The 21,787-nt window shown below is 51.7% G+C and overlaps 1 protein-coding gene across 1 annotated transcript; it reads right to left on the bottom strand.

Moving 5' to 3' along the window:
- Positions 1-516: 516 nt before the first annotated feature.
- KCNJ9 (potassium inwardly rectifying channel subfamily J member 9) lies at positions 517-19,234 on the bottom strand. The gene is made up of 3 exons (XM_081891739.1): positions 18,731-19,234; positions 8,636-9,599; positions 517-1,234 (listed from the first exon to the last, which is right to left on the bottom strand). Exons 2-3 carry the CDS (start codon positions 9,561-9,563, stop codon positions 906-908), a joined length of 1,257 nt encoding a protein of 418 aa, XP_081747865.1. The 5' UTR covers positions 9,564-9,599; positions 18,731-19,234; the 3' UTR covers positions 517-905.
- Between the last annotated feature and the right edge of the window lie 2,553 nt (positions 19,235-21,787).

The following is a 21,787-nucleotide window of genomic DNA, read 5'->3' as shown; positions in this document are numbered from 1 at the left end:
GTGTGCATGCACACGAAAGCTCATACCAAGAACAAACTTAGTTGGTCTCTAAGGTGCTACTGGAAGGAATTTTTTTATTTTGTTTTGACTATGGCAGACCAACTACCTACCTGTAACCTAAATAAAGCGTTCACTGTCAACGGAGACCTGCATCTTTCTGCAGACCTGCATCTGACAATAATAATAATAATAATAATAATAATAATAATAATAATAATAATAATAAATTTATTATTTATACCCTGCTCCAAGGGAAGTTATTTAAATGAAGGTTGGCTGGCCATCTGTCAGGGATGGTTTAGCTGTGATTCCTGCATTGCAGGGAGTTGAGGACCCTTAGAAATCCCTTCCAAATTGACAGTTCTGTGATTGTGAGGAAGGCAGGCGTGTTCATAGGGGTGGCTCTTGGCCAGCCTCCCATCCTTTCTCCACCCCCTTGCAAAAGACCCCCCCCCCCAGCCCCAGAGTCTCCCATGTAGTTGGACCACCTCCAGGATCCCCAGTCAAGACTCCACCTTCCTCGTTATTGCCCAGGTTTATTGGCTGGCTGTACAGATACAAATGTCAGGGGTTGCGTGTGTGTGTCAAAGGCAAACCTTCCCAACCCCAGGTCCTCCCCGACGGATGACAGCTCCCTCCGTCCAAAATCCAGGCTGCTGGGCGTTGGAGTCTGACGATATCTGGAGTTTTGGGAGAACAGCTGGTTTTTAAGGGGGTCGTTAAGAATCCTTTCCGGGGCCCCTTCTCTGCTCCGTCGATGAAGCCCCACATCCTCCTTCCGCTCTCCGGCCACCTGCCCTGTCGCCTTGCTCTCTCTGCGGCTTGTCCGTGCTTCCTCCTCGCTGGGAAGCGTGCCTGGAGCGGGGCCTCCTGGCCTGGCCTGGCCACCTCTCCCCATGGCCCCCTCAGACCTTGGACTCGCTCTCGGCACTGGCGAGGTTCCCGTTCCTCTCCTTGTCCGCGTCCTCCTCCACCGCCGCTTTCTCGGTGGTCCCTTCCTCCACCTTCTCGTCCAGCCGGCTGGGGATGGACCAGTAGAGGTGGGCATCCATGCGGGCGGCCGCCTCGGACAGTTCCCGGGCGCTGCAGCTGGGCGTGGGCACCTCGAAGGTCTGGTGGAAGCTGTTGTAGTCCACTTCGTAGAAGCCGTCCTCCAGAGAGAGGACGGACATGAAGCGGTGGCCCCACAGGACCTCGTCCATCAGGTACGAGCTTCGCGCTTGGCAGGTCATCCCTGGGGGGGTCAAAGCAGAGAAAGTGGGGAAACTGAGTCAGGACGGGCAGAGTCACCAAACACCACCTTCAGATGGAGGTGGACGTTCAACCGGCCGAGCTGGTGCCATGTAATGCCTTGGCATGAAACCCATCTTATATGTGGCAGTAGCTACCCTTTTAGGGACGCGGGTGGCGCTGTGGGTTAAACCACAGAGCCTAGGACTTGCCGATCAGAAGGTCAGCGGTTCGAATCTCCGCGACGGGGTGAGCTCCCGTTGCTCGGTCCCTGCTCCTGCCCACCTAGCAGTTTGAAAGCACGTCAAATTGCAACTAGTTAAATAGGTACCGCTCTGGCGGGAAGGTAAACGGTGTTTTCGTGCGCTGCTCTGGTTTGCCAGAAGTGGCTTAGTCATGCTGGCCACGTGACCCAGAAGCTGTACACCGGCTCCTTCGGCCAATAAAGCGAGATGAGTGCCGCAACCCCAGAGCCGGCCATGACTGGACCTAATGTTCAGGGCTCCCTTAACCTTTTTAGCTACCCTTTGGAACTCCCTGCCTATTGCGACAGGGATCTATCTTACATGAGCTTCCCACCGTTTCCCTAAGTCATGGGTAGGCAAACTAAGGTCCGGGGGCCGGATTCGGCCCAATCGCCTTCTTAATCCAGCCCGTGGACGGTCCAGGAATCAGCGTGGTTTTACATAAGTAGAATGTGTGCTTTTATTTAAAATGCATCTCTGGGTTATTTCTGGGGCATAGGAATTCGTTCACCACCCCCCAATATAGTCTGACCCCCACAAGGTCTGAGGGACCGGCCCCCTGCTGAAAAAGTTTGCTGCCCCTGCCTAAGTCAAGTCACATCTTCTGCTGAGCTTCTTCATACGCAAAGAGCAGAGCCGGCCCACCGATGAGGCGAGCTGAATCACCTGCCTCAGGCGGCGGAAGGCCAAGAGGAGGCACCCTGCCTGCCCCACTGCTGCCACCTGAGGAATGCTCCCCACTTTAGTTACTTACTTATTAGATTTATATACTGACTGCTGGGTCCACCTATTATTATTATTATTATTCATTTATTATTGAATTTATATACTGCCCTATATCCAGAGGTCTCAGGGTGCTCCACAGAACAATCTTCTCCATCTTTTGGGTGGTCATTAAAGGGGAAAACCAGGATAAACCAGGCAAAAATGCTATCAAAGGAAGAAATTCTTAGCCAACTGAATGTCTATATAGCCCCAAGCAGCTTAATAAACAGAAAATGGCTTCATTGTCCCCCTAAATTGTGCAGCCAAGAGAGAAACTGCAGAGCACTTGCCCCAGTTTTCAAAGCACACCAACACTTTATATAATAATAATAATAATAATAATTTATTATTTATATCCCGCCCATCTGGCTGGGTTTCTCCAGCCACTCTGGGCGGCTTCCAACGCAATATTAAAATACAATAACCTATTAAACATTAAAAGCTTCCCTGAACAGGGCTGCCTTCAGATCTCTTCTGAATGTCAGGTAGTTGTTTATTTCTTTGACATTTGGTGGGAGGGCGTTCCACAGGACGGGTGCCACCACCAAGAAGGCCCTCTGCCTGGTTCCCTGTAACTTGGCTTCTCGTAGCGGGGGAACCGCCAGAAGGCCCTTGAAGGAGGACCTCAGCTTTGACTTGAGTTTAAGCAGCAGAAGCAACCTAGCTCAGTACTGTATGCACAGACGGGCAGCAGCGGCCCTCCAGGTTTTCAGAAAGAGCAAGCAGCCCCACTTCCACCTGGGACATTCTGCATGCAGAGCAGCTGTTCTGCCATGGAGGCTTTCATCTAAAAAAATTAAGTTCTAGTCCTCATGGTTCTGATTTAAATAGGAAGCTGCCTTATACGGAGCCAGACCATTGGGGGGTCGTCTGCTGGTCCTTTGAGTCTTCCCCCCTCCCCCCCAGCCCACCCCAACCAAGCCCAGTGATCTTCAAAGCCTGACACCCCCCGGCACGCCATCCGTGAGCCAGAAGCCTTTGCAAGGAGCCCCCAGACCAGGAGGCTTATGTAGGTGCACACAGGGCAGAGAAGGGGAGAGAAGTCAGTGCTGGAGGGTCCTGGGAGGTGAAGAAAAGGATGGGGACCCCCTGAGAGGGAAGCCCCCCCTGAAAGTTCATGAGACTCTGGGTTCATTTGCACACCACCAGCCACAGCTCAGTGCTGTGAGAAGGACCTATAGCCTGACTCAGAAACATGAGGACTAGAACCTTGGTTTATTTGGGGGGGGCCTGTAGAAACCAGCACTGGAGGTCCCAGGATCAATCCCCCCGGCATCTTTGGGAAGGGCTTGGAGAAACCCCAGAGTCTGAAACTCAAGAAAGCCACTGCCAGTCAGTGCAGGCAAAGCATAGGTAGATGGACCTGTGATGGTTCAGAATTTATCTGGTTAAATTCCCCTGGTGTGTGTCACCTGCTAACGTCAGCTTACAGAAGCTGGGCGGAGACAGAAGCTTTTAGAAGCTAAGAAGGAGGAGTTTTTCCCTGTACTTTCACTTCTTCCCTCTGTGTATCTGAGAGGGAGACATGTTTGCAGCAATGGCTGCCTGCAGTGACGGACCTTTGTTTGCTGTAATGTTTTAATAAAGAGCTGTATATAGGCACACCTGTCTATGTGTGCTTACAAGAAGCAAGACTGCTTTATACGCTGCGTGTTTCTACTCTGCTAAAAAGCCGTGACTGAGAGAAGACAGCAGGGCTCCTTGGGAGTTGTTGCGCAGTTCTGGAGGAAGCGTGCCGGACCCGCTGTAAGTGATTGATGCGGATCGTAAAGCTGTCTGAGCTACGGCTCCTTCGGTCTAGCCCAGAGATCGATTTCCCCAGAGGTTATGGAGTGTCAGAAAACGCTCGTAAAGCAGTCGGTGTGAGCTCCAGGAATGCTTTGAAGTCAGCGGTCTGCGGCTGAGGAGCGCAACGGGAGCTGACTGGGTGCTGGAGAGCAGATGATTAATTGCCTGCTTCCGAGAGGCAGTGAGAGCTTCTGATACACAGAGAGCTGGAGCTGAAAAAGCAGCTAAAAGCTGGGAGCTGAGACGCAGCTGAAATATCGTTTCTCCACGGAAGGGAAGGCCAGAGGAAGCTGGTACGGAGTAAGTACAGCTTGGGGCACCTTGGGAGAACGGGAGAAGATGGCTGAAAGCCAGATTATACCGCTGGAAAAGCTCACTCTAAAGAGTTGGGCAACGTGGTCCAGACAAATAAGGGGATGGTTCTTGGTTGAAGGGCTCTGGGCAGCAAACCAATGGGAGCCAAAATCACCCCTTAGCCGGCCAGCAGCTGGAGCTGGTGAAGCAAGCTGTGGGGCTGTGTTGGCTGAAGATAGCCAGAGGCTGCAGCAAGAGCTAGAGATGCTCAGAGCATGCGTTGATGCATCACTGAGGCCTCATTTGGAGGGCGTAACGACAGCGTGGGCTGCCTGGAATTTGCTGAAGGGCTTGTGTGAGGCGTCAGCGAAAGGCCAAAGCCCTGGAGGAAGCCCTGGGGGGGCTGAAGGATGCCCAGAAAGCCCAATGGGGGCTGGGACAGTGTTGGGGAGCTGTTGCAATGCTTCTACACGTCTGTGTGATGGACTGAGCCCTGGAGAGGCTGAACTGGCAGGCCCTGTTCCCGATGTCTTAGCCTCTAGGAGCGCTAGTGAGCAGATCGGGGGGGCGAAGAGTTCCAAAGGCAAGTTTAAACAACTTTCGCTTTGTGCTGAAGCAGAGAGGAGCTTCAGGGGGGGCCAGACTGGTGGGAGAAGCCGTTCCAGAAGGAGGAAGGCCAGGCCAGCTGGGAGGAGCCCCGGGCAGTGTTTTTCCACTGGAGTTCAACATCGGCGTGGCAGTTGCCCCCACCGGAGCAGAGAGCCGAGGCAGGATGTTTCCAAGGACTTTTCCCATGGGAATCAGGCAGGTTTCCATGGCAACAGGCCTGGGAAGACAGGCAGGCGTGGAGCTGAGCCAGGTGGTCGTGGTAAACAACAGGAAGAGTCTTATCAAGTTTCTGCGAGTATGGCGGTGTTTGAAGACGGCCGAGTGGAAAATTTCAGCCTTGTTATAGACTCTGCAGCTAACCGCAACATGGTTCCAGAGACCCCTGCAGTCGAGAGGTGGAATTGCACAGCAGTTCCGAAGGGGCAAACTATTAAATTCGCGAATGGACAGAAAACTAGAGTTCACAAATGTGCTAATGTCTATCTTTCTATTTTACAGGAGATGGTGGATTTTTGTGTTGTTCCGGACGTTCATCACTGTTTGTTATCTGTGCCTTATTTGTTGAATAAGGGGTTCAAAGTTTGTTTTGAAAATGATGTCTGCACAATCTCCAAGGGGGGGAGGTTACTGGCCAAAGTGCGGAAGGGACAGAATGACCTTTTCATTCTTAAAACGTCTCTTGGAGGTGAGGGGAAGGTTGAGAAAGCACAAGCGTTGCGTGCTACAGTTCCCAACCAGCGTGCTACAATTCCCGCTCATAATGTTACATGTGCATGCGTATGGCATCAGAGAACGATTCACAATCCTTTAGAGGATTTGCAGGTGTTACCTGAGGTTGTTACAGGTTGTAAGATTAGAAATTGTCAAAGTGCCATTAATTGTGCCACTTGCAAGCAAGCAAAGGTGAGAGGGTGCAGTTACCCAAAGGTGGAACGTGTGGCCACTAAACCTTTTGAGTTGGTACACATAGATTTGGCCGGTCCTGTCAAGGAACCAAGTCTAGGGGGGGCCAGGTTTCTCCTAACTTTTTTGGATAATTTCTCGCAGAGTTCCTGGGCTCACGGTCTCAAATCCAGGGAGGATGCAGCACAGCTGATCAAGAGCTGGATTGAGGGGGTGGAACAGAGGTTCTCCACCAGGGTTCAAGCGATCATCAGTGACAGAAATGCTGAGTACACTGGTTCTGCGTTGCAGAAGTTCTTGCAGAAGAGAGGGATACGCCACACAGTTAATTCACCCCAGCAAGGGGGGGTGGCAGAGCTGAGGAGTGAGGCTCTGGTTAAGGCTGCACAGGTGATGCTGAAAGAAGCCAGGTTGCCTCCTGAGTTTTGGGTGGAGGCTACTAGGGCTGTGTCTTTCACCTGGAATCGTGTCTACAATTCACTGGTAGGTGACACACCGTTTTCTTTGTTAAATGGCCGCAAACCCCAGGTTCACTTTCTGCGGACTTTTGGGACTCCTGCGCTTGTCGCTTTGCCTAAGGCTTTGCAAGGGCCAGATGGAGCCAAAGTCCAGAAAATGATCTTCTGTGGGTATGAGCCAGATGCCCTGCATGGCGTTTTGCTTACCCGTCAGGTGATCAGAGTAAGGTGCTGATCAGTAAACACGCTGAGTTCTTAGAGGAGGAGGTAAAGTCAAAGACTCCTGTCAGGCGTGATGTTCTCTCAGATTGTCTCTCTGACCCAGAAGACAGCTCTGATGAGGCGGAAGCAGAGGCTGAGGCTGCTGATGACGACCAGGTCACTGACCAGGGTCAAGAGCAGGATGTGGCATCTCCACAAGCTGTTATGAGACTGCCCAAGAGTCAGCCTAGTTCTCCTGTGAGTGTAATGGAGAGGATTCGAAGACGCTTTAAGTCAGAGGGTGGAGTCCACGATGCAGCGGATACACCTGCCGATCAAAGTGAGTCAGGGGGAACACCTGAGTTTGTGCCTAGGAGGTCCAGTCGCACAACGAAAGGTATCCCACCAGAGAGGTATCAGGCCACAGGTGCGTGGGTAAGTTTCGCACAGTGCGATTCTGAGAGCTGTGAGGTGGTTCCACAAATGCCAAACAGGTTTGCCAAGGGAGGGCACAAGGCATTGGGGAAGGGATCGATCTCACAAGGTGTTACTGAAGATGTTGCACAGGTATCACGCAGGGACACAAGGGGGGGTGTGATGGTTCAGAATTTATCTGGTTAAATTCCCCTGGTGTGTGTCACCTGCTAACGTCAGCTTACAGAAGCTGGGCGGAGACAGAAGCTTTTAGAAGCTAAGAAGGAGGAGTTTTTCCCTGTACTTTCACTTCTTCCCTCTGTGTATCTGAGAGGGAGACATGTTTGCAGCAATGGCTGCCTGCAGTGACGGACCTTTGTTTGCTGTAATGTTTTAATAAAGAGCTGTATATAGGCACACCTGTCTATGTGTGCTTACAAGAAGCAAGACTGCTTTATACGCTGCGTGTTTCTACTCTGCTAAAAAGCCGTGACTGAGAGAAGACAGCAGGGCTCCTTGGGAGTTGTTGCGCAGTTCTGGAGGAAGCGTGCCGGACCCGCTGTAAGTGATTGATGCGGATCGTAAAGCTGTCTGAGCTACGGCTCCTTCGGTCTAGCCCAGAGATCGATTTCCCCAGAGGACCAATGGTCTCACTCGGGATAAGGCAGTTTCTGGCTGCCCATCTACTCATGAGCCCAGTTCTAGCTTAGGGACTGCCTAGGGCAGGGGGCAGCAAGCTTTTTCAGCCATGGGCCCATCCACCATCCCTCAGACCTTGTGGGGGGCTGGGCTATATTTTGGAGAGAGAAAATGAACGAATTCCTATGCCCTACAAATAACCCAGAGATGCATTTAAAAGCACACATTCTACTCATGTAAAAACACCCTGATTCCCAGACCATCTGCAGGCCAGATTGAGAAGGTGATTGGGCCACATCTGGCCCCTGGGCCTTAGGTTGCCTCCCCCTGGCCTAGGGCCTTCTATCCCAGCTCAGTCCCATGAGCTCACCTGCAGGAGCGTCGCTGGGCGAGGTGCTGAGGCTCATTAGGAACACAAGAAGCTGCCTTAGGAATGCAAGAAGAGCGTGCTGGATCAGGCCCAAGGCCTCTCTAGTCCAGCAGCCTGTTCTCCCAGGGCCTTCTTGGTGGTGGCTGCTGCCAGACAACTTTGGAGCTGCCTCCCTGGAGAAGCTCCTTGCTGTCCTTCCCTTCCACTGGAAGGTGGAAACCTTCTTGTTCCAACATGCGTTTGGGAACTGACTGCTTTTAAGGCCTGGGGCCATGCTGCTTTTATTGCAATTAATGGTTGGTTTTAATAGAGCTCATATGAGTATATAGTTTTATATTTTCTCAATGTTTAATTGTATTTTAATAATCAAATTTTCTATGTTTTTAGCGGTTCTTGTTTCTGTCTGTAAGCTGCCTTTCGTCCCATCAGGAGAAAAGGCTGGAAATTCATCATCATCATCATCATCATCATCATCATCTCTCTCTCTCTCAGCTGTTTATAGCAATTAACCACAAAACTGTACAATTAAAAACCTTATAAAAAGTGGAAAAAATCCAGACATCGATTAACCATTGTGGAAAGGTGTCCTCAATTGCGTGGACGGGTCCTGGTGGGAAAGGAAAGTTTCCAGTGGCCATATATAAGTTGGCTTATGGGTTGGATAATTTGGGGGGTCCGCTCCCTCCCTCCCTCCCTCCCGCCCCCCCTCCCCCACCTACCTGTGGCCTCCACCATCCCCTCCAGGATGACCACGATCTCAAAGTCGTCCTTCTTGAGCTGTTCCCGAGAGACCTCCCAGAAGGGGCTGTGCTCGTTGATCTCATGGCTGATGATGAGCGGGGAGACCAGGAAGAGGCGGTCGTCTCCGGTCTCGAAGCCCACGTTGATGTCCGTCTGGTTGAGGGGGATGAACTCCCCTTCCTGGGTCTGCTTGGACTTGATGAGCTTGGCTCGGATGGAGGCCTCCACGATGTGTGAGTTGCGCAGGTCCCCCACGCGGAACATGAGGCAGAGGCGGTCGTCGCGCAGGGAGACCACGGCGTGCGAGGAGAAGACCAGCGTCTCGGCCCGCTTGTTGGGCTGAGAGATCTTGACGAACATGCAGCCCACCATGAAGGCGTTGACCATGGAGCCCAAGATGGCCTGCAGCAAGAGCAGGATGATTCCCTCGGGGCACTTGTCCGTGATGACCCGGTGGCCGTAGCCGATGGTGGTCTCCGTCTCGATGGAGAAGAGGAAGGCCGAGACGAAGCCATTGAGGTTGTTGACGCAGGGCGTCCAGGCGTCGTCGCCCAGGTGGTCCAGGTCTCCTCGGCAGTAGGCGATGAACCACCAGATGAGGCCAAAGAACAACCAGGTGCTGGCGTAAGCCAGGATGAAGACCAACAGGCTGAAGCGCCACTTGAGGTCCACCAGCGTCGTGAAGATGTCCGTCAGGTAGCGGTAGGTCTCGTGGACGTTGCCATGCTGGACGTTGCACTTGCCGTCCTTCTCCACGTACCGCTGGCGACCCCGCTTCTTCTCCGCCTTCTCGGGCTCCTCACCCAGGCGCCGCAGGGCTGCCGGCTTGAGCTGGGGCCCCGGGACCTTGGCTTCGGGTGCCAGGGGCTCATGGATGGAGGAGAAGGCCGAGTTGTCCTTCGCCATGTTAGCGCTCGCAGGGCCCGGGCAGCGGCTCCGAGTCTGCGGAGGGGGAGACACATGAGGCCGGGTTAGTGCCATATATATATGATATACGATATCTTTATTGTCATTGTCCCATGCAGAACAATGAAACTGAAAAACTACATAAAACGTTCAAAAACCCCTAAAAACTCTGAAACCCCATTTTAAAATACACTATGCAATAGAGACCCCTTATGCTGCATTTAGAACCAGAACTGCATTTGCGTAGAAACTGTTTCTCAGGCGGCTAGTCCTGGCCTTTCTAACCCTGTACCTTCTTCCAGAAGGCAGAAGCTGAAAGAGATCATTTCCGGGGTGCACACTATCCTGTGCTATCTCTGCAGCTTTCTTGTCGCACCTGGAAGCATAGATTTGATCCAAGGTGGAAAGAGGGCACCCAATTATTCTCTCCGCAGTCTTTACAACCCTGGACAGCACTGTTTTTTCCCTGACCATGCAGCTCCCAAACCACACACACAGACCATAAGTTAATACCCTCTCCACAGCACAGTGGTAAAATGCCATCAAGAGGTCCTTTGAGAGATTGTTTTTTCCGGAGGATTCTCAGAAAATATAACCTGCTGTGCTCTCTTCATCAGGTATTTGCTGTTTTCTCCCCAGGTTAGGTCGTCACTCAGCTCCATTGAAACACCGAGACCTGTTCCACGCACTTCCCCTCAATAATAAGTGGCTGAATATTCAGTGTTGCCTGTTCTGACTGGCAGCAGCTCCCCAGGGTTTCACGCAGGGAAAGGGTGTTTTTCCAGCCTTTCTTGGAGAAGCTGCTAGTGGGGATTGCAGCTGGGCCTTCTGCATGCCAAGCAGGGCCTCTGCCACTGACATGGGGCCCTCCCTTCAAAAGCAAAGCAGGATTCTAGTCCTCGTGATTCAGAATAAAGAGTTTCCCTGAGGAGAGCTGCCTTATACTGAGCTGGACTATTGGGTTCCATCTTACTGAGTTCGGCCTTCACTGGCTGGCAGCAGCAGCTCTCCAGGATATTCCAGGCAGGGGGGTCTTTGCCCAAACTTACCTGCAGATGCCAAAGGGGACCGAATCTGGGACCTTTTGCCAGCAAACTATTCCAGCGCTCTCTTTTACATCCACCAGAGGCCAGTTTGGGAACCCTTCCCCGCTGACTCCATGCCAGGTCCACCCTGCACCAGTTGGCAGACAGGGCTATGGTTGGAGCCGGGTGCGAGTTGCTACCCAGGCAATAAGCAGACAAGATGAAACGGGAGCAGCGACGAGGCTGTCTGTTCCACAAAACGGAAGCATTTTATCTTCAAACGGTAAAAGCAGAGAAGTGTCAAAATTTGAGAATGCAATTGTGCAACCACAAGGCGGTTGTCGCTCCTTTCCTTTATTTTTAAGCCTTTTATGCCTAAATCTTCACTGTGAAAACTGCACCCACTTGCCAAATCACAACTAGTGCTCTGGGGCTTGATAGAGAGACCTTTCTTGGAGTCGTGTCCAGCCCTTACCTGGTGACACTCACAGAGCCCCCCGAGGAAGATCGTGGACCTTCAGGAATCACAGAATTATAGAATCACAGAAGTGCAGAGCTGAAAGGGACTCTAAGGGTCATCTAGCCCAACCCTCTGAAGTGCAGGAATCCCAACTAAAGCATACAAGACGCAGGATTTGGGCATTTTGCTCTTCACTCCAGCCACACACACCCAACCTTATTCTGGTGACCTTGCCTCTGCTCCAGGTTTGGACCAAGACTGATGCTCTGGACCTGACTTGTTTGGACTGTGGGTGTTATGCTTAGCGGCTTTGATCTCCTGGGATCAGGACCCCAGTCCCTGGGAACGAGACTAGATGCTAGAGGATGCCAGTTCTACTTTCTGTACATCCAAGGACGCTGGAGAGAGGAGCGGAAGGTGGGCTGGGAGGAGAAGGAAGGAATATTATGCTAGAATTCAAGAGTATTATTTCAAGATTCAACAGTGGAACGGTCTCCCATGGAAGGCGGTGGACTCTCCTTCCTTCAAGGCTTTTAAACAGAGGTTGGATAGCCATCTGCCAGGGATGCTTCAGTTGTGAATTCTGCATTGCTGGGGGTGAGCCCTGGGAACACATACAACTCTATGATTCCATTATGCTGTGAGTTCTGTTGCCCCTTAAGCACTTGCAGGCTTATTGTGGCACCAGATGCCATGGAGAAGAGTCCAGGTTGTGAACCCATAGCCACTGAGAAAGCAGCTCAGGGTCCCACAGCTGCCTTTGTGGCAGAACAGGCCCATTTAAGGTCCTGCAAGGCTCTGTTCTGTGAATGTTTGATGTAACAGACCAATGGTGTCAGCCACTCGGCCCCGCAGGGAACCCTGGAGTCTCCAGAAAGTGCTCTGTTAATTGTGCTTGCAGGAACATTAACTGCTCCCAGGAAACATTTTTTTGCTCCCATTCCTGCACCCACTTCGCAATTCATCGCGGGCCCAGCATCGCCCATCCCCGTTCTCAGGGATCGCTGGCTGCAGAAAATATCATCTTCATGGTGCTCCCCCATGCTGCAAAAACATTAGCATTATTCATCCTGCTCCTGACATGCGCCTGTGTGTTTTTAAACTGCCTGCGTGGGGGTGTGGTGTGGGACCTGCCGATGCTAAAACTGGCATCCTTTTCGCGTGGTGGGTTCAGGGAGAGGGTGACGTGGATTGGGGGGGGGAAGGCTCTCACTAAGTGGGTATTGTGCCTAGACAGGCATCAATTTTTTAACACACACACACACCTACCTCTGCAGGTGTAAACACAGGAAAAGTGGGGTTTACGTAACAGCCATGTTTCTCTGCACTGGGAGACATCGGGTGCTGGAATTGACAGAACAGGGAGCCTGTTCCTGCCGGCTTCTGTCGCTGGGATTCTTGAGCTGTGATTCCTGCACAGCAAGAGGCGGACTGGATGGAGACCCCAGCTCTGCAATCTGTGATGCTAAATTTATATCCCGCCCTCCCTCCCAAAAGAGCGCAGCGTGGCAAAGCCCAAAAAAACTAAAGGGAGCGGGGAATTATTCCAAGGCACACAGAGACTGAGAAAGGGCTTGAAGGAAAAGGAAGGTCAAAAAGGCAACGTTCTGGATCAGACCTGTGGCTCATCTAGTCCAGCATTCTGCCCTCACACTGGGCAGTCGGTAGCCCCAAGGGGAATCCCAAGAGCAGGATCTGAACGCAATAGCCCTCTGCCCTCCTGCGGTTTTAAGCAACAAGGCTATTCAAAAGCACAGACTGCCTCCCTCTGTGCAGGCAGACATGGGCATTGTGGCTAGTAGCCACTGATAGCCCTCTCCTCCACGAATGTGTCTAATCCTCTTTTAAAGCCACCCAGGTTGGCGGCTATCGATGCCTCCTGTGGCAAGGAGTTCCACAGCTCAACTATGTGATCTAAGGCTTGCACACTTCAAAATCTGAAGTTGCAACCACGAAGCCTAGAAACTTGGCCTTTTAAAAAATGTAATATGTAAGCCTTCCCCCTCTGCCTCAGTTTGTTGTTGTGGAATAAGTTGCAAACACCACTTATAAAGTTTCAAATCACATGCTTATTTCCCATGCGTGTTTAAAGGCTTGTTCCAGGTCTTTAGACTGGAGGAGGAGATCGCCCAACTCCCTCCCAGGCTACCTGTCCTGATCTGGGCCCACGGATCTGGGCGTTCCTCAGCAGGGCTGGTGGCAAAGCTGTGAGGAGAGCGGGTGGGTGTGTTGTCGAGGCCCAGATGGCTCGGCTGATGAAGCACGGCTCTATTTTTAAACTGCGTCCGCAGCAATAATTGAACAATTGCACCCGTTCCCGATAAACCGTGTCTGTCTTTGGTTATTAATAGACAGTGTTTGGGGAAAGAGGCCACTCTCACCTGAGAATGTGTTCATAGACTCAGAGTATTATAAGGTCGGAGGGGACCCTGAGGGTCATCTAGTCCAACCCCCTGCAATTCAGGATTCACAGCTGAAGAATCCCTGGCAGGTGGGCATCCAACCTCTCCTTTAAAAGCTCCACTGAAGCTTTTTGCAGGGAGGAGTCCAGAGTGGAGGACCCAAATCAATCGATTCAAATGGCAATAAAAGAGAGTCTGACTAAATATCATTAAGAACTTTCTGCCAGTAGGAGCTGTTTGACACTGGGGCAGACTCCCTCAGAAGGTGGCAGATTCTCCTCCCTTGGAAGGTTTTAAGCAGAGCTTGGATTGGCAGCCTGTCAGAGATTCTTTAACCGTGGTTCCTGCATTTCAGGGGGTTGGACTAGATGGCCCTTTGATGCCCCTTCCAAACCTGTAATTCGACTGTTCTGTAAAAATGATGCAGAAAGGGGATTGAGAGATGCTTTGCTTTCTTAGGATACCCAAACTTTTGGGTCAATTGACCGGCAGGAGTTTCAGTATGGAAGAAAGATTGTGTTTTGCTTTGTTTTTTTCAAAAGGGTCAGAATTAATTTACAGGATTCACTGCCTTTTAAAGCCCAATCTCACAAGGAGACCCAAACCCCACAGGACGCCCCCCCAGCTTTCGTTTTGATGGTTTGCAGGTAGACTCTCTCCCCTCCCCATAGCGCAGAGCAGAGGAGGCCGCGTGCTTCTCTTACGTCAGACGCAACGCTAGGAACAGATTGTTGCAAAGTTGGCAAGTGCTTTCACTCACAGGTCTGGGGGAGAAGGTCCCAGGTACACCTCCCTGGGCCCAACCCTGTACCCCAAGGCTGAGCCCTGCATATCCAGGCCCTTAGAAGCCCCTCTTGAACCCTTCTCTGCCAGTGAAAGATGGAGGTGCCCAAAAAAATCCAGGTGGGGTTTTTCATGTGTGTTGTTTTGCAGCTGGATTTCCTCCTCTTCCTGACTTGCTCCTGCATTGCATTCATGCCCCCATTCCTATCTGGGACCCAGTCCATGCCAGCACCCTGGCAGAGACAAGACTGGGTGAGTGTGGACTTCAGCCCCCTCTCCTGTCTCCTCATAGCGAGACTGGCAAGGAGAAGGAGGAACAAGCACACCAAGTAGGGCAGCCCTGGGGAGAGGGGTGTGTGTGTGTGTGTGTGTGTGTGCACAACACCCCCTGATGCGCTTCAGCTGCAACCTCACATGCCAGCCCTGGACGCTGCCTCTTATTTTTGAGCCGTGTTCAGGCTCCCCTCCTGAAGCTCTCTCCATGGTCCTGATTCTTTGCCCATCAACCCAGGCTCCTGGCTGGTGGTCTTTGGTAGCTCAACCTTGCTGTCCGCTGGCTGCTGCTTGGAGGTTCATAAGAACCTAGGAAGAGCCTGGATCAGGCCAAAGGGGGGAGGGCATCTAGCCCAGCAGATGCCCACTGGGGTAAACCCACAGGCAGGATTCCACCACGAGAGCCCTCTCCCTTCCTGCATTTTCTAGCGACTGGCATTCAGAAGAATCTCTGCTTCCAAGTGTGGCAGCAGAGCAGAGCCTTCGGAGAATGGGGGTGTTGAGCCCCCAAGGAGTTCCCCTATTTTCACTGGGGACTGGGACACAGGAAGCAGCCTTATGCCAAGTCAAACCACTGAGGCCCTCACTGCCCAGTATAGTCTGCACTGACTGGCAGCAGACAGGAAAGGGCTCTTGCGCTTGGGTCCAGCTTGCAGGCTTCCCCAAAGAGACATCTGGTTGGCCACTGTGAGAACAGGAGGCTGGACTTGACGGGCCCCCTTCGGCCTGATCCAGCAGCCAGACTCTTCTGATGTCTTTATGGAACCTCCAGGCCCAGAGGCACCTATCTGAACTCCTAGGACCTGAGGGGGATTTGGCCACTGTGAGAACAGGAGGCTGGACTGGATAGACTCGCTTTGGCCGTATCCAGCATGCTTTTCTTACGTCCTTACATCTTTAATCCAAGGATAGCTGCTATGATCTGACTGCAGAGAGAGAGAGAGGCTACTGTCTGGACTCTGAGGGTCCCCAAAGCTTTAGGGAAAAGGGGGTAGGAAGCCACAGGGAGCCCCCCGCCAATCCATCAAACCCCCTATGCTCCCACTACTAAGGATATGGGTCCTATCCTGAATCATCTCCCGATGCTGAGCTTCCAGGAAGGATCCATTGGAAGCAGAACGCCATAGAAACTGCTTGCAGCCTGTGTCAGGATTTAACTGTTTGCAGTTGCTGGTGGGTGGGTAGGTGGGAGGTTGTTCCCAAGCCCTGAGACCTTCCTAAGAACCGCCAGCCCCACCCAACACACAAATGTTCCTGTGGAGAAGTAAAGGTTCCCTGCTCTTGCCAACCCACCAACATCTGGCCTTGCCTGGCCCTCAATTTGCAGCCTGACTGCCCCCCCTTTCCCCTTCCATCTCCCCACATATTTTAACTTCCTTGTTGAAAAATGAAATGCACCAGGAAGGGATGGCATCCCCGCAAAACCACCATGCCTCTTCCTGCTCACCCGACTGATCAATTGTTAGGCACAAGGATTTGCAGATAGAATAATAGAATTGCAGAAAGGCGCCCAGGGGCTCATCTAGTCCACCCCCTGCCATGAGGACAGGGGTCCTGAAGGGGTGTTGTTCAGTGGCAGCCCAGAAGGTCATGGGTTCAAGGTCCAGGGATGTCTCCAGGCAGGAGTGGGAAGGTCTCTTTGTTTGAAACCTGTGAGAGTTGCTGCTGCTCAGTATGGACCAAGGGCCTGACTCTGCAGAAAGCAGCTTCTTAGGAGTTCAGTTGCCCTTGATGTTCAAAGAATTAGGCCTTCCTTGGTCTCCCTCTGCTGCTCCTCAGCCTCTCCTACCTTACAGGGTTGTTGTCAAAAGGATAACATTATAGGGAAGGACTGGCGTCCGTCTCAGTGTCAAATATTTTCTTTGCTGTTTTCATCGATGGGACTGGTTGCTTTTTCTTTTTCTGCTGGTCTTGATATTTGCTTTTTTAAAAATTGGATTGCATGCATGGCTTTTTAATATTATATGGATAAATTGTTGTTTTACTGTCTGGTTTTAAACTCTGCATATTATATATTTTTATAAGTTACCTTCGGTTTGTTGTTGTTTTTAGAAAGGCAGTTAAGAAACTGACTGACTGAAGTATCCATAATAATACAGAGGATTTAAATATCTATTGGGAAGTGACTGGTGTCCAAAACCCAAATATCTCCACCAGCCCTCTTCCTCCCTCTGGCTGTCCTACCTTGCAGGGTTGCTGTAAAAGGAAACAAGGGAGCAGGTCCACATTTATCGGGACAAGAGGCTTCAGTTCAAAACCCAAAACACCCTTGGAGCCTGCAGGGCTGCCCTTCATGTTCTATCCCTCCATCAGGCTTATCCTACTTTGCACGGCTGGTTTTGCAAAGATGAGATGCTAAAAATTTACATATTTATGAAAAGAGAGATCTTGGTTCATGCCCCTGGCTTCTCAGGAAGTTTGCAAGAGACCCTTTAAAAACACCCTCTCTGCTTTTGCTGCCTCAAAAAAGTTGTTATGGTCAGGATAAAACAAGGCATAATAAGCACATACAATTCTGTGATTTTTAGGGAAATTGACCTTTCTCCCCTGCTCTCCTTTGCCCTTTCTCTCCCATTCCCCAGTCTTCCCTACCTTCCATGGCTGTTGTTTTCAGAATTAAAACAGGAGATACCACTGATTTTTACTTTGCAACTCACTCTGGAATTGCCCTTGCAATGGAGAGTGGGGCATGAAAGTTTTAAATATAAATAAGTTTGCAGATTTTACAGAAAGGAAGCAGAAGTGGTGGGAAGTGAGATACGACTTTCCCTCCTCATCTGCTGTTAAGGCCTCGCAGTATACTCTGCAACTCAGAACCATGAGGACTGGAAACTTGCTTTATGTAAAGGGGAAGAGCTACTGGCTCAGTGGTCAGAGCACTTGCTCTGCGGCCAGTTCAAGTTCAATCCCCAGTGCCTCCTGCTAAGGCTGGGAGAGACCCCGGAGAGCGCCTGCCAGTCAGTGCAGCAAGTACTGAGCTAGCTGGACCCTAAGGCTCTGAATCGGTACAAGGCTGCTTCCTAGATATATAAGCCTAAACTGAGGAGACTGGCTATGGCAAGTTTCGGGGCAGGTAAGACACAATCATAGGGTCAAAAGGGGCCATAAGGGTCATCTAGTCCTACCCCCTGCAATGACGGCTGAAGAATCCCTGACAGAGAGCCATCCAGCCTCTGCTTAAAAACCTCCAAGGAAGGAGAGTCCACCAACTTGTGAGGAAGTCTGTCCCACTGCCAAACAGCTCAGAAAGATCTTCCTGATGTTTAGTCAACATCTCCTTTCTTGTCCTTGGAATCCACTGGATTGGGTCCAGCAGCAGGAAACAAGCCGGCTCCCTCTTCCATGTAACAGCCCTTCAGATAACGGAAGATGGCTCTCATATCTCTTCTCCAGGCTAAACATCCCCAACTCCCTCTTTAGGGAAGCTTTTAATGTTTGATGCATTACTGTATTTTAATATTTTGTTGGAAGCTGCCCAGAGTGGCTGGGGAAGCCCAGTCAGATGGGCAGGGTATAAATAATAAATTATTATTATTATATTATAAGGCTTGGTTTCCAGACCCTGGATCATCTTGGTTGCCCTCCTCTGAACAACCTTCCAGCTTCTCGATATCCTCCTTAAATTGTGGCGCCCAGAACTGGACCCTGGACTCCTGGTAGGGTCTGGCCAAGGCCCAAATAGAGCGGTATGCATTATTCTCTGGTGTCTGGCTCTTAACCAGAAGGTTGGTGGTTCAAGCCCACCCAGGGACACCTGTGGGTAGGATTCCTGCATTGCAGGGGGTTGGACTAGATGACCCTTGGAGTACCCTTCCAACTCTACCATTCTCTGGTTCTCCCCTTCCCCCCTGATTTGCTCTCCTCTACACATCTTCCAGCTTGTCCATGAGACCTCCACCCCTCTCACAGGAACAGAGGACGCTGCCTTCCTTCTACTGAGTCTGACCATTGGTCTACCCAGCTCCATATTGCCTACACTGACCGGCAGCAGTGGCTCATCAGGGTTTCACCAACCCTGCCTGGAGGAGATGCCCCAGGGGGGTTGAAGCAGAGACTTCTACTTGCAAGGCTGCTTCCCCTGAGAAGGTTATTCTCTCCCTGACCTCCTTCCCAGCCCACTCCCACCCGGGAAGGACCCCGTTTCCTTGGCAACCCGGTCCCTGCATCCTCCTCCTCCATCCTTTGCTAAGGCCGCTGGGTCCCTCGAGGGAGCTGTCCGCTCACCTGGTGGTGCTGAAAGCGTCCTGCCTCTGGAGGTCAGCGGCGGCGGCGGCAGCAGCGTGGAGAGCGGAGAGGGAGGGCCGGGCAGGATCCGTGGCCGCCCCCCGGCGGGGCCCATCTCGCCCGGGGCCCCCTGCATGACATCCCCGGCGCCTCTTGCTCCTTCCCTCCTCCGCCTAAATTTAGCTGCAGCTCATCAGCCCCGGAGTCAGTCTCTCCCTCTCTATATATGGGAGACTCCCCCCCCCCAACCGCGTTCCCAGGCACCCTTACTTCCCGGCCGTCGCCAAGGCAACGGCTCTGGACGTCCTTTGGCTGGGATGCTAAATGGTGGCGAGGCTGCACCGTCTCGGCTTAAAGAGAGAACCGGGAGGGGGAGCTCTGGCGGGCGAAGCAGAACCAACATCGCCGCCCCCTCCCCGAAAAGGCACGACCAGGCATGATTTGGGAACTCGCCGGAGGGTGTCGCTGAGGGCTGGGTGTGTGCCGAGTGTCGCTGGGGGGGGGGGGAGGGAAACGACAGGCCACCAGCCAGTCACGCTCTTATAGAATCCTGGGATTGTGGGGTTGAAAGGGGTACCCGAGGGTCATCTAGTCCAACCCCCGTCGCACCGGAATCACAGCTAACGAATCACTGATGGGTGATCATACAGCATCTGCTGGAAAACCTCCATTGGAGGAGAGTTGTTGTTGCTGCTGCTGCTGCTGCCGTTGTTCATAGAATTGTAGGGTTGGAAGGGAACCCCAAAAGTCATCTAGTCTTCCCTCTGTGATGCAGGATTCGCAGCTCAAGTATCCCTGACAGGTGGCCACCTGATTTAGAAATCTGCAGAGAAGGAAAGCTCACTGCCTTCCAAGACTTTTGGTTCGGCCATCAGCCAGTCACTCTGTTGCAATTATTTATTTAGTCTTGATTTTAATAAGAATTGAACAGAGAAAGTGAAGGTGACCAAAAGAAACAGCTCACATTCAGATTCGATAACCATCTTTCCCTCCCTCTTAATTTAGACATATCTATAGGTATCAGCTCTTCAGATGCCCAGATTGGCACAAAATGAAATCCATGTCTGTATGAAATAAGTTCCAAGGCTGTCAGGAGCAGTGGAGGCACTCAAATGGTTGCATAATGGATGGTGCGTAAATTGTCCTTTCTGCCTCAGAGTAGAAGGTCTCTCGGAAAGCCAGTGTGGTGTAGTGTCAGACGAAGACCTGGAAAACCAGGGTTCGAATCCCTGCTCAGCGATGAAGCTCCCTGAGTGACCTTGGGCCAATCACTTCCTCTCAGCCTAGCCTACCTCACAGGGTTGTTGTGCAGATTGAATGAAGAAGAACATGAAAAAGAGCCCTGTAGCTGGATCAGGCCCAAGGGGGGCTGTCTAGTTTAGCTTCTTCTTCTCACAGTGACCAAATATACCTATGGACATAGGAAGCAAGAAAGACTGCCTCTAGTAGAGACATCACCTTGCCGACAAAGATCCGTATTGTTAAAGCTCTGGTTTTCCCAGTAGTGATGTATGGAAGCAAGAGCTGGACCATCAAGAAGGCTGATGGCCAAAGAATGGATGCTTTTGAATTCTGGTGCTGGAGGAGACTCTTGAGAGTCCCATGGACTGCAAGAAGATCCAACCTCTCCATTCTGAAGGAAATCAGCCCTGAGTGCTCACTGGAAGGACAGATCCTGAAGCTGAGGCTCCAAGACTTTGGCCACCTCAGGAGAAGAGAAGACTCCCTGGAAAAGACCCTGATGTTGGGAAAGAAGGGGACGACAGAGGACGAGATGGTGGGACAGCGTTCTCGAAGCTACCAGCATGAGTTTCACCAAACTGCGACAGTGGAAGACAGGAGTGCCTGGTGTGCTCTGGTCCAGGGGGTCATGAAGAGGCAGACACGACTAAACAACTAAACAACAACAACAGACCTGGAGGCTCCATAAGAAGAGCCTGGCCAAAGGGGCCCCGTCTTGCTCTCACAGGCACCAACCAGCTGCCCCAGAGGGAAGCCCACAAGCAGCCCCCAAAACTTTATGGGCCTCAAGTCTTTCCAGAGATTATATTTCTGGAATCTACCCTGGGGCTTTGCTAGAGCAGCTGCTTGGAATGCAGAAGGCCCCTTAATCAACCCCCAGCATCTCCCAGGTGGGGCTGGGAGAGACTCCTTGCCTGAACCCCTGGAGAGCTGCTGCCAGCCAGTGTAGACCAGGCATGTCCAAAGTCCGTCCGTTTCAGGGGCCTGATCCAGCCCGTCGGTTGGTTTAATCCGGCCCCTGTGGCAGTTTATTTCCTGGGGTAAAATCATTTAAAAAGCCCTCAACAACTTCAATCCTAAAAAATGTCACTACTTTGGTCAGCCCTCATGGCCCTTCACTTCATCAAATCTGGCCCTCTTTGAAAAAAGTTTGGACACCACTGGTGTAGACCATGGTAGGCAACCTAAGGCCCGGGGGCCGGATCCAGCCCAATCACCTTCTCAATCTGGCCCATGGACGGTCTGGGAATCAGTGTGTTTTTAAATGAGTAGAATGTGTCCTTTTAATTAAAATGCATCTCTGGGTTATCATTCATATTTTTTTCTTTTCCAAATATAGTCCGCCCCCCCCAAGGTCTGAGGGACAGTGGACCGGCCCCCTGCTGGAAAAGTTTGCTGACCCCTGGTGTAGACAATACTGGGGTATATGGGCCAATGGTTTGACTGGGCAGCCGACAGCTTCCACAGTTCCTATGTAGTGTGAATCCAGACGGAGGAGGGAGCTGTGTGTGCTCTGCTTAAGTTTAACGTCAGAAGGACAGCAGGACTTGTGTAACTCGCCCCTCTCTGCCCCCCACCTGCCTTCCCCGTGTCAAATTAATAATGCATTTTCTGCTGGCCACGTTTGCATAGCAGAAATAATCAACAGTGCAGCAATGAGTTTTTAATGAAGGGAGCAGCTGAGGGGATGGGAACAAAATTGAAGCATCGTGGGGGGGGGGGGGAGAGAAGGATGGGAGGAGCTGTCTTAGAAGGACCTAAGAGGAGCCAAGGGGCCCATCTAGTCCACTGGAATGGAGAGTTGCTCTTGTGCAT

Source organism: Podarcis melisellensis, assembly GCF_964234715.1.
Source record: "Podarcis melisellensis genome assembly, chromosome: 16".
Taxonomy (NCBI): Eukaryota; Metazoa; Chordata; class Lepidosauria; order Squamata; family Lacertidae; genus Podarcis; species Podarcis melisellensis.
This window is presented reverse-complemented; position numbering and strand designations above follow the sequence as displayed.

Coding starts and splice junctions, on each gene's coding strand:
- KCNJ9 (XM_081891739.1), bottom strand. CDS start 9,563: ATGGCGAAGGACAACTCGGCCTTCTCCTCCATCCATGAGCCCCTGGCA. Junction 1,235..8,635: donor GGGGATGGTGGAGGCCACAG/GTAGGTGGGGGA, acceptor TGACCCCCCCAG/GGATGACCTGCCAAGCGCGA.